The sequence below is a fragment of the Ornithorhynchus anatinus genome, chromosome 2 (genome assembly GCF_004115215.2).
Source record: "Ornithorhynchus anatinus isolate Pmale09 chromosome 2, mOrnAna1.pri.v4, whole genome shotgun sequence".
Classification (NCBI taxonomy): Eukaryota; Metazoa; Chordata; class Mammalia; order Monotremata; family Ornithorhynchidae; genus Ornithorhynchus; species Ornithorhynchus anatinus.
Window position 1 is genome coordinate 84,286,080 of NC_041729.1, and position 12,927 is coordinate 84,299,006.

Here is a 12,927-nt window from a genome sequence, read left to right on the forward strand (position 1 = left end):
ATTAAAAAAACCAACTACTGTGACACTCAGTACCTAGTAAGCCCTCAATATATGCCATTATCATTATTAGCCTACCCTAGTCACCAAAACAAGGTTCATATAAACCTAACAAATAATCATCAATGGAATAAATCCACAAGGTTTAGTCGGTTCAAATTTGTATTTCACCTGTATTTCCCATATTGCTTTGTTTGTAGAGGAACTCTCTTTGAATAGTTTATGCTCTCTTTAGAACAGTAATACTGTTCAATGAAGAAAACCGCATAGGGGCTATAGGTGCTTGGGACCAGCAGTGTTTGAAAGGAATTTTCCAATGGGAAATTTATTTTTGCCATAAATCTACATAACACCACACATATACTGAACTCCAGGCAAATGTCAGCAGAGAAAACTATTTCCTACCATGAAGACTTCAAGAGAGCCCGTTGCTCTTCTACTCGACAGACTGCATTTGTGGACTTTGCAATTCCCAGCTCCTCACGCTTCCTTCTACAATGTTATTGCCATGGGTGATTTAGGACAGTCTCCAGGTTCCAGGCAGCTGGTGCTAAACCCAGCATCTCTGGGCATCAGCTGTCAATCTGGCGATGTCAAATCGGGCTACTTGGGAAGAATACCATAAATTACAGTGTTTACAGAAGAAAAATCATCCTGTCTGCACATCAACCCAATGATTTTTAAATCAGGGATGAAGGAGACAAAAAGAACTAGTAGCAAATCCCCTATTGTTAACTGGTTAATGAGTCAGACAGCATTAAGAGCAATTAAGAGCACTAAACCCTTTATGAGAGTCCCACCCACCTACGGGGAAGCTAAACTTTCCTCTGTACCTCTTTTTTAAGACCCACACCTACTCTCTTCTTGGTGAAAATAATTTTGTCTCCTTAGGTGAGTGAAGGCAGCTGTGAAGGGGCCCAATCTCTCATATACCCTTGGTTATCCATTTGTCCGTTATGGTAAAAATAGCCATTGTTTGTAAGAGGAGAAAGCTTCTATTTCAGGGTGGTCCCACAATTGTTAGGGGCCCAAGGGAATTGGGCTCCTGAAACCAGTTCCTGAGGTAGGATGTGGACTTGGTTTCTTGAAAGGTCTGACAGGAAATATGAAGGAAATGGAGCCCCATCTCTGGGTGTGAAAGACATTGATGGGTTGTCTTAGTTGCACTACGAGCAGTGATTGATGCTCGCCAAAGGATGAACCTGAAATTTTAAAATGATGTGGATGAAAAATATATTTTTTTAAATTGTTGGTCTACTGACATTGTGCCTTTAAAGAAATACAATATTTCACTTCACTTCTCACTTCTGTATGGTTAGCAAAATTATTAACCATCAATGGTATTTACTGACTGCTTTCTATGTGCAGAGCACTGTGCTAAGTGCTTGGGAGCATACAATACAGCAGAGTTAACAGAATGTTCCCTACCCACAATAAACTTACAGTCTGGAGAATAAATCTGTAGATATGTGCTTGTGCAAACTGCATTCCAATAGAACTTTTTTCCTCGATGCACTTATTTTAATAAAATGTACACTTTATAATTATAGTTTTTTGTTACAATCAATAGATGTCAACATTTTACTTAGGATTACGGAGGCCAGAATTAGGAATACAAAGTAACCTTAAAAATGGGTATCACTAGTATTGTTTATTTAAGTTTTTGCCTGCCAGGATTCACTAGCATATTTTTCCAAACCTCTTAAGAATTCCTTAAAAAGAACTGTGTTAATATTGAAACATAGCTTGCTTCAGTTTCTTTTGGAATGAATGAATCTCCTGTGCACTGCTGGACATTACAGCAATTAATTTTACTGCATTCTGGGATAACTTTGCATAACCTACTTTACAGAGGTAAAGTACTTAACTTTCTTCACACTTAGCAGGACTGAACTAACTACAGTTCTCCCTTTACAAGTCACCTTCCTGTTTGGTCAGTAGCATCTTACAAAATGACAGCCATGTCAATTTTTAGAGCATCATACCATTCTATAATGTTTGAGGGAGTTAAGATTCACGCACTATTTGGTATTTTTTGAAAACTGACTTTTTCAAGTTACTAATTGCCTCATGACTATATCTTGCAACGCATAACAGCATTTTCAATCTTCCTAATGCAGCAAATAATTCTAGAGGGTTTCTCCAGCAGTCTGTGGTTATCTAAGCACCAGTATGTTTAAAGAGGCTGCTGAATAGGGAACAATTAAATTTGGGGGAAGATTTGAGTAGCTTTTTTATGGAACTTGAAACATCAGTGATGTTTGTAAAACTCTAACAAGTAGAAACCTAAGGCTGGAATCACAGGAAGTTTTGGGTAATGCCTTGGAATTGTTTATTCTAAATGTGCAAAATGAACCCTACACAAACTTTGTAGACACTGGGATTATAACTACACAGGAAAAAGTAGGAACTGACTTGTTTTCTCAAGACTTACTCCATGAAAATGCTTACGGATGTTTGGTAAATGATTCACTCACTCTTTCAAACAGGTTGGAGGGAAATCATGCAGTCTTTACAGGACATGTCAGGTACATCACAAGTTTTCAGGTAGAATCTCCTACTTTTAGGTACCAATTACACAGTGATGAATCATTTAATTTATAATTTTAATGCAGCAAGCCTACTTTGGCTAAAAATGGCTAATTAACTAGGTGTTAGAAAACTGATATTTTGTTCATGTAACAGGTACTTCTAGTTAAAGGAGCATTTTGCTTTTATTTTTTATATAGTATGGATGCAGGTATCACAATTGATTATGCCACAATTCCCAACAACAAAGCCAATCTACTACATCATTCAAACAGGAAGTTTTGTGTAATAGAAAAATCTTCAGAATCCGGCTTAAGTAAAAGAGCATCTTATTCAAAGTGCTAAGTTCCCAGACATTAGTAACAATGCCCTTTTCTCATTCCCCAGGTATATAAAGTTAAACTGTCTAAGCAAAGTCAGGGGAAAAAAACCAAAACCCCCCCCCCAAAAACCACACATTTCGCCCAGAATTTCAAGTTGTGTATCAAGCCGCTGAAAACCAAAATTACTCTTTTAAACAGAACATTGATTCCATTTAGTTTTCTATTATCCCCTTCTTGAAAAATGAACTAGCTTTAATTTATTCTCATTCAACATTGAAACGAATTGAGTTTTTTAAAATGATCTTCCACGGATTCTACTACTGATGACTTATCCATCCTAGCTTTCCTCAGAATCTTAAATAACAGCTTGAGTATGGTTTCTAATGTAAAAATGACTGCTTTTGACAACCTTTGTCAAAGTTACTATTTAAATTAGGCAGTAAAGCCAGTGCCTTCCAAAGATGACTATATTCTCTAGCCCAGTATGAAAACTGAATCATCATTACCCTTTCAAGATAAATACATTTTAGTTAAGCACTCATTCTCATTGTTCTATGCTGACTCCAATATGCATTTTGAACATCTCACTAACAATCACCCTTCCCAAACATTACTGATTCCACTAAGTGGAAAATGAAAACTGGTTGAGGCTGCTTATTAATACGGCAACAGGACTCTGATACCCAGACACAGATTTCATTGTCACGTTCAGTGGAACTGAAGCCTTTCTTATGACTGTGTTCCTAAAATGCTGAAGATGGAGTAATGGACTGTTTAGTTCTTTAGGCCAAAAATGCAAGGACAAAGGCTTCATTCTCTGCCTGTAGTCAGTAACTTGAGGGCTTTCTGTAGATTCTGCACAGCAGTGCTTACATCTTCATACTGCAAGGCACTCCCTGCAAATTTGCAGTATTTTTGAGCTCGGGCAAAGTCCTCTGGCGTTAGGCGGACATCCCCTACAAAAACAGAATAAAGATGATACATTGAATTACAATTCACAGCATTGTAATGCAACTATGCAGTATAATAAAGTTGTCACCAGAGTTTTATACAGATAACAGGTTCTTATGATGTGTTTAATAAAAATTAAATTCGAACACATAGATATTTCTGCTACGCAGAGTATCTTTTAAGAGTATAAGGCTCTCTTCGTGAGGATGGCATAGAATTAACTTCAACAGCATTATATCCTGTTGTAAATTAGGACAGTAGCTTCTATGTTTGTGCTAGAATTGTTGAGCTCTTTGCATGGAACAATTCACACAGAATAAACCATTCAGCCTCCATATTTACACTAGAGTATAATTCTACTACTAGAAACCAAAATACAGAAATAAGCCTTTCCATATATTAGATATTATGTGCAAATAGTAAAATATTATCTTTCCTCATAAGAAATAACTTGATTTACTCTTCCGTTTCAATTTTACTCTGTGGATTGTTTTCTGTAGAATTACTGAGATTTCTTTCTCATTACAATTCTTTATTATACTTAAAATATTATAAAATTCTACATCAAAAACAATTTTGCAAGATGTTGATTAAAAAAAGGATATCACTAAACAGATTATTTGAACACGAGTGCTAGTTTTTAAGTTTTAAAGGATTTTTATTAAGTTGATTGAAATCTTCTGCAACTATAAAAATGAAGGGATTATCTTTCTTATGTAATCAAAATTGGGTTTGGAATATTCCTTCGCATGTACTTTAAGTCTAAGTCTACCCCATATGTGACAACACTAACATATGTACTATATATTGAACAGGTTCCAACTTGTTTCCATCCATAATATGCCATGATTTAATTTTATTTCTTTAAGAACAGCATGAGAAATTCAGGATTTAAGCAGAGTGATTTTTATAAAGTGTTGCATTTCATGTTGACCTAGAGTGTTTTCAGATCCTAGCTGAATTTTTAGCTTTTAATTATCTCTACATGCTTTAGCTTAAATGAAATATGACCAATATTTTGATCACTTTGCCATTTTTCTCTCTAGGTGTGGTTCCATAATTTTGAGGAAATGAAAAATATGTTTTGCAAAATAAGCTTAATGTAAAAAAAAGTATGCTTATACACTAGATAAAAAATTACGTGGCTGTCATTCTCTCCTGTTCTCTTGCGTCCAGAATTTATTAGTTCATTTTTTCATTCAAGAATATAAAGTGCTCTCTGCAGCAGAATTACCACAGAATTTTCAGGCACTGAGTTAAACCACACTGAAACCCCTGTGTAATCACTTTCCCTTATCAGAGCTGTTTTCATAAAACCTTAAAGAAACACCAAGCAACTATTTCAAACCAGTAGTTGAACAATAATACTTTCAAAATATCTACATCCTACAGTTGTAGCCACGTATGTCTTGGGCAGATCTTCTAATAACTTGGTAGTAAATTAAAATAAAAAATTGATTTCATGGTTTAATCCAAAAACACATATGCAGGGGCACATATGACCAACTACTTGATTATCACTGCTAGATTTACATCTTTTTTTAATGTAAAGAAGAAAACTTGGCAACCTTATGGCCATTAAGTTTGCATCTTTTCTAATCATCTTCAAGAAAACTCTCACTGCTGTCAACTCCACACCTCTATGATTAACAATTATTTTATTATAGGCTTTACATTTTTAATATCTTGGCCCCAGTCACCTGTTATACCTGAAAAATCACTATTCAGCAATTCAGTTCAAAACCAAATCAACCAGGGATTTGTTTGAACATTTATCCAACATTTGCAAGCTACGTGTTATATTTCAAGAGACCCAAATCACCTAGGGTGTGTAATGTTATCAAACTGAGTGAGACACCTTTGAAAAAAATCAAGCCCCAAATCACCCTAAACACTTAGTGCTTTGAGCACATTCTGTGAAGAGTACTGCAATGCCAAGAGAAATGAGTAAGTCATTCTTTAGAAAACAACCAAGGCACTGGTCTGAAATTAACTGATTTACTGGAAGGAAGCCCAAATTCACCAATCTAATCTTATTTTTACAGTACCAGTCCTAGCAGTGTTTTGCTGACATATCTCTGTATTTATCACTACCCTGACTTCAGATACTATCCTGTTAGCTCAGTGACATAAAACTCTTTCACAAATTTAGGTCAAACTTACCCTCCAAAAAAGGTAAATACTGCTCTTCAGTTTTGTTATTTGAGGACATTTATAAAATATGGAAGGACCAAAATACTTATAATTCAGTATCTTTTTTTTAAAAAAAAACACAAACTATTTTGGTTATACAATTTAGAAGTCATAAAATCGATAAAAAAAGAAAAAAATTGCACTATGCCTATTCTGAAAGCTTCTATGATCCAAAAATAATATTTGTTTAGATATTATATTTTAAATTTTTTATATATTAAAGATTAATTTTTAAGTCAAAATTAACTTCCACCATGCACACTCAAAGGTACTTAAACAACAGCTTGAGAATATGGGTGGTTCAATATGGACAAAAGAGTCACTGCGGGAAAGGAAGGAATCAATGGTTCAAAAATAATGTTAATTTGATTTTGTTTTGTTCATCCTATTTTGGAACCATAAATAGGTGCAGATCACGTCACACACTAGATCATTCATGTATGGGCCAGGGGAGCAAGGAAAGCTCTGGGGAGTTACTGCCATGTCCAAACTGGCCTGGCTCATGTCCACTCTGGCTGTTAAGAGAAAAGCAATTGCTGAGAGAAGCAGCATGGCTTAGTGGAAAGACTACAGGCCTGGGAGTCAGAGGACCTGGGTTCTAATCCCCGCTCTGCCACATATCTGCTGTGCGACCTTGGACAAGTCACTTATTTTCTCTGTGCCTCAATGACCTCAACTGCAAAATGGGGAATAAATCCTAGTCCCGTCCTATTACACTGTTAGCCCCACGTGGGTCAGGGACTGTGTCCAACCTGATTGACTTGTACCTATGCTAGCGCTTAGAACAGTGATTGGCACATAGTTAGCTCTAACATGTAGCATAGTTATTGTTAAGGGCTATGGAACCCAATCCAGAAGGTTAGGATTGGATGGTGCCAAGCCTTGGTTCTGGGGAAAACTGGACCGCTGAAGAACATGCAGAACAAACTCCAAAGGTGGAGCAAGATGGCCTGAAGGACTGTTTCCAGGTCCTGGCAATTGGCTTCGGGCTGGACCACTTAGTCACCTTTGCTTATTGCCCTGCACCTCTGCTCTCATACACAAAGAGAGAGACACACAGAAATTCTCCCCTTCCCCTGCTTCCCTGGGATCCACAGCTTTGGAGGACTGGGATCCAATTTAAACAGAACCCTCAGGTAGTTCAGAGTTTAAATGACTGCAGAAGTTGAAGTGAGCTATTATAAAACATAACCACTTTGTCTCTGGGGAGAGAGCCACCTGCTATATCACACAAAGTAAACCACAAAAGTATCACTGTCCATTCACAACATTTGTTTTTTGGATTTTTATGAATAGGTGTACCATGTTGCATCATTCCTGAATCTTTTGGCAGTGCTTTCAGTATCTTTAGCAGAGGATTTTCCTGGCAGGAAGCAGGGTGGATTTGGTACAGAGAAAGGCAGGACATTAGGTTCAACGGCAGACTGAACAAGAATAGCACCTGCGCACAAACCACCTGGGGTCACACCATCTTTACACTGAATCGTCAGGATCTTTTCCTCCTTCCTCTTCGTTTCACCCCCCTGCTTTTTTCAGCTTCACTTTGCTAGGTTGATCAAAAGTTTCTACTTTTTTTGCTCATGCTTCTGATTAACCTCGGAAATGTAGACTAGGCACTGTAAAACCTGACTCCAGCTCAGAGTCACTATTTTGGGTTTAACTAGTAATCTGGCACAGTTTAAATGGGTATCATCAAGCATATGTGAGATTATTTTAAGGAGTGGTTCCCTTTTCAAGAGCAGATCATAGGAAAATGGGTTTGATTAGCAAACAAAAGTGTTCCTTAATTGCGAGAGCAATCACTGGAATCCTCATCTCTGGAGACCAGCAGCCTGAAAGCGGGGGAATGGACTAGATGACCATTTGAAATTTCTGCCACCTCTATTATTCATTTCATAACGTCTAATACTATGCTAAGGTGGTAGCATATCTTTATTTATCTATTTTGATGCTACTGATGCCCATCTACTTGTTCTGTTTTGTTGTATTTCTCTCCCCTTCTAGACTGTAAAACTGTTGTTGGGTAGGGACTGTCTCTATTTGTTGCCAAATTGTACTTTCCAAGCGCTTAGTACAGTGCTCTGCATAGAGCAAGCGCTCAATAAATACCACTGAATGAATGTTAATCTATCCATTTGTCATATTAATGGACCAATCGAGTAGCATAGGAATAATAATTATTATGGTGTTTGTTAAGTGCTTACTATATGCCAGGCAACGTTCTAAGCACTAGGGTGGAAACAAGCAAATTGGGCTGGACACAGTCCCTGTGCTACATGGGACTCACAGTCTCGCTCCCCATTTTTACAGAAGCGGTAACTTAGGCACAGAGAAGTGAAGTGAATTGCCCAAGGTCACAGAGCAGACAAGTGGCAGAGCCGGGATTAGAACCTTTTGACCTTCGGACTCCCAAGCCCATGCTCTATCCTCTACCTTTTAAATCCAATAGTTTCCCTGCTTCCCCTAGTAATCAGTTTTAATATACCAATTCAAAATCATTTGAAAGATGGTGTGTGCAACTGAATGTGAATCTCTTTGTGAATGCTATTAAAAACATACGGGTGGTTTTCAACGTCTAAATGATTTAGGATCTTTTTTTACAACTAGACCGTGAATAAAGAACTTAGTGTTGTTCTTAAGTGACATATCTTAAAACATAATGGAATACTAAAGAAGCTAAAGCTTATCTTTTTCAATAGGTAGTCTGCAAATCTTCCTACTTATGCACTTTGCTTATTAATAGTGCTTTCACATATATTTTCGCTCTCGCAACAATCCTGTGAGGTAAGAAGAGGCATACATTATTATTAGGGATCTATTTTACAGGTGAGGAAACTGAAGCTAGAAAGTTTAAGTGGCAGAGCTGGGACACCTGACTGACTGACTGAATGACTGACTGAATTCATTCATTCATTCATTCATTCATTCATTCATTCATTCATTCATTCATTCATTCAGCCACTGGCTCTCCCACCCCTCCAACCAATCTACTGTATTTACTGAGTGCTTCCTGTTTGCATAGGACTGTACTAAGGGCTTGAGAGAGTATAATAGGACCGGGTTAGTACACACGTTCCCTGCCTATAATGAGTTTATAGTCTAGAAAGGGATAGAGACATTAGTATAAATAACAGATATGTATGTAAGTGTCGTGGGGCTGAGGCATTGATGAATAAAGGGTGCAAATTCAAGTGCAAAGGCAACAGTGAAGGGCGTGGGAGAAGAGGAAATGAGGGCTTGTCGGGGAAGGCATCTTGGAGGAGATGTACTTTGAATGAGTCTGAAGGTGGGGAGTGTAATCGTCTGCCAGATATGAAGAGGGGGAAGTTCCAGGCCAGAGACAGGATTTGGGCAAGAGGTCAACGGCGAGACAGATCATGTCCAGTAAGGTGGCAGTAGAGGAGTGAAGTGAACAGGCTGCGCTGTAGTAGGAACAGGAAGACAAAGTAGGAGGAGGCAAGGTGATTGAGTGCTTTAAATCCTATGCTAAGGAGTTTCTGTTTGATAAGGAGGTAGATGGGCAACCACTGGAGGTTCTTGAGGAGTGGGGAAACATGGACTGAATGGTTTTACTCTGGACAGCAGAGTAAAGTACGGACTACAGAGGGGAAAGACAGGAGGCAGGGAGGTCAGCAATGAGGCTGATGAAGTAGTCAAGGTGGGATTGGATTAACATGGTAGCAGTCTGAATGGACAGGAAAGGGGGGGATTTTAGTTATGTTTTGAAGGTTAAACCGACAGGACTTGGTAAGATTGAAGTGACTGAGTGAATCGATCATTCATTAATCCATCCTATTTACTGAGTGCTTACCGTATGGGCAGCACTGAACTAAGTGCTTGGAAGAGTACAATACAACAGAGTTCCCCTGGGTCCCAGACTTACATTATTTCTTTTTCAATTATAATAGCTTTTAAGTGTCTTTTTATTTTATTGAATGCCTACATTTACTTTGAACTAGCTATTAATTTACCCTTTAGGAGTGAACGGAAAAATTAATAACACAACGTCGATTTATTAATGTGAAACAATATTTCATCCTGGACCACTAAGATGGTAACACAGAATGTCAAACTTTCTACATTTGACAACTGAATAAAAGTTTTAACTACCCCCTAGCACATTTTCAGGAAGCAAAACTGCACACATCTCAAATACTGAGGAAATCAATTCCATCTGTTACCATTAGACCACCTCAACTGTAGCTTCCAGCTGGCAGATAAGTACAAGATTAGCATCTTGAAAGATGTAAGTATAGAAGTATGGAAAACGAAGTTCTTATCTTTGCCTTGCAATTCTGGGAAGTTTTCATAAATTACTTTAACCCCTCTAACTTCCTCTTTTCTAAAATTAGAATATTTAAGAAAATGAAACTTTGGTTCACCAGAACTTACTTAAGCATAAGTAAATGCTCCCTTTGTTTGAAATCACTGAAAGACTCTAACTCTGGGAATCGGGAGATCTGAATTCTCATCCCGACTCTGCAAGTATGGGAATGGATGCTGGGGCGATGCACTCAGTGATGATGGCTTTAGACTGAAGAACAACCGAGGGCATTCTGCAAGGATGAGTTGATAGAGCCTGGGTCTGGGGGTTAAGGGACCTGGATTCCAATCTCCACTCTGCCTCTTGTGTGACCTTGGGCAAGGCACATAACTTCTCTGTGGCTCAGTTACCTCACCTGTAAAATTGGAGCAAAATATCTGCTCTCCTCTCCGTTTGACTATGAGCCCTATATGGAACAGGGACTGTGTCTAATCTACTTATTTTGTATCTACCCCGGCACTTAATGACACAATTATTATTATCACTATAACTCAGCAGGAATCCTGAAAAGCAGCTGGCTAATGGAGGTGGTGACTACCACAGTAGCTATTAAGGCAACTGCCTGCTGGATTGTGGCACTCTGATGCAGCATCAGTAACATGGCATGATTTACTTCATTCTTAAATGAGTCCTTCTTTAAAAAAAAACAACAAAGAAATCTTTGTGTGCCTTGTGCAGTGGGCTGCACTATATACCCCAGTAGGAACACTATGACTAGAATCAATTCCTTTGCACAGTTCTCAGTCCTGAAATCCCAGGACCAAGACTTATCTGTCATCCTGGACAGGAAACTCCATCATTGTTAGTTTGAATGTGTCAGCTGGGGATCTGTGCCAGATATATGAGCACCAAAAGGGGTTTTAATGCTCTGATGAGCCACTCACCATTGTTTAAAAAAATATATATCTGTGCTTGTTACACACTTGAATCTCCTGTCCTTAACTCTAAATTGAATTTTCTTTTTTCCTCTTCTGAATAGAAGACTGATGTGGGCGTGAGAAGTCATGGATTTAAAACACAGAAATCAATGACCACTCTTGGTCGTATAACGGCTAATGGCAATTATACAAAGTATAATCTTCTTTACGCTTTCTACTTCAAAAATATCTTTCACTTCATGCTACAATCCCAAAATTTTGGGCATATTTTCTGAGGTGGACCAAGATAGTCTCTCTATCAAAACCACTCTTCTAGGATAACTAATAATGGAATATTCTATCAGGATAGTCTATCAGGATTGATCCAGATTATCAGGATCAGGCAGATGAACCTTGGGCTGGATACTTCAGGATCATCTTCAATGACCCAGAGAAAAGAGCATGGGCGTGGAAACCAGGGGACCTGGGTTCTAATCTTAACTCTTCCACTTACCTGCTGTGTAACCTTATGCAAGTCACATAACTTTTCAGTGGCTCAGTCGTCTCATCTGTGAAATGGGAACTGAAAACCTGCTCTTTAACTGTAAAACTGGTTTTAAATACCTACTCTCCCTCTTAGACTCTCAGCCCCATATGGAACAGGAACTCTGATCAACCTGACTATACCAAATCTATTCCCGTATATTTGGTATATCTGACACAGAGGAAGTGCTTAAATACCAGAATTATTATTATTATTGTTACCTCAGTTTAATTTAAAAAGAAGGTGGCTAAGATATGAAATAGCTCTGAAACATATTCTGCTTTTTCTGTAAGCTAACACTACGTCTGTTATGTATATTAGCTATATTTACCTGGATTCACTTTTCACTACCTTTTGCCAGGATACACTACTATGAGCCCGTTGTTGGGCAGGGATCGTCTCTTATCTGTTGCCGAATTGTACATTCCAAGCGCTTACTACAGTGCTCTGCACTGAATGAACGAATACTAACAAAGGACAACTGTAATTTAGCTAAAACAACTGCAAAAGAACATCAGTAATCAGTCTGAACTGCTGGAAAGAGCACAAGCATGAGAGTCAGAGGACCTGGGTTCTAGTCTTGGCGTTGCCACTTGCCTGCTATGAGATGCTTAGGCATGCCACTTAACTTTTTTGTGGCTCTTTCCTCATCTGTTAAATGGGAATTCAAGATCTTCTCTCCCTCCTACTTAGATGGCAAGCCCCAACTGGGATAGGGACTGTGACTGACCTAATTCTTACATCTACCCCAGGGCTCAGAATAGTGCTTGGCACAAAGTAAGTGCTTAACAACTAATCACAATATTTTAATTGACTGGCATGAGCAAAGGTGTTCACTGCAGGCTGTCTGTGTGGACTTGGCTGCTGCTAACTGCGTCCTGGACATTGCCACCAGCTTCGTTGGATCTGGGACCTTTGGGCATTTGACATTCCCCCCACCCTCAACCCCTCAGCACTTGTGTACCTATCTTGAAATTATACATTACTTATTTATTCATATTAATGTCTGTCTCACCCTCTAGAATGTAAATTTATTGTGGGCAGGGAATGTGTCTGCCAACTCTTGTGCTCTGCACAGAGTAAGTGCTCAATAAATTGATAAGACAGCATGGGTCCCAGCAAGGGCCACCCTCCTTCCCGCCATTCCTCTGGGCTCTGGCCCTGTGCCACCCAGCCAGGGGCTGTTGTAGCCCCCACTCACCATTCTCT

The 12,927-nt window shown here is 38.6% G+C and overlaps 1 protein-coding gene across 3 annotated transcripts in view; it reads right to left on the reverse strand.

Moving 5' to 3' along the window:
- Positions 1 to 1,496: 1,496 nt before the first annotated feature.
- The window catches only part of VTA1 (vesicle trafficking 1), a 92,758-nt gene continuing 81,327 nt past the window's right edge, over positions 1,497 to 12,927 (reverse strand). For all 3 annotated transcript variants that reach the window (XM_029054737.2, XM_029054745.2, XM_029054733.2), the window contains exon 8: positions 1,497 to 3,805. In XM_029054737.2, the coding sequence (XP_028910570.1) occupies positions 3,660 to 3,805 (146 nt within the window). In that variant the 3' untranslated portion in view covers positions 1,497 to 3,659. The remainder of the gene's footprint in view (positions 3,806 to 12,927) is intronic.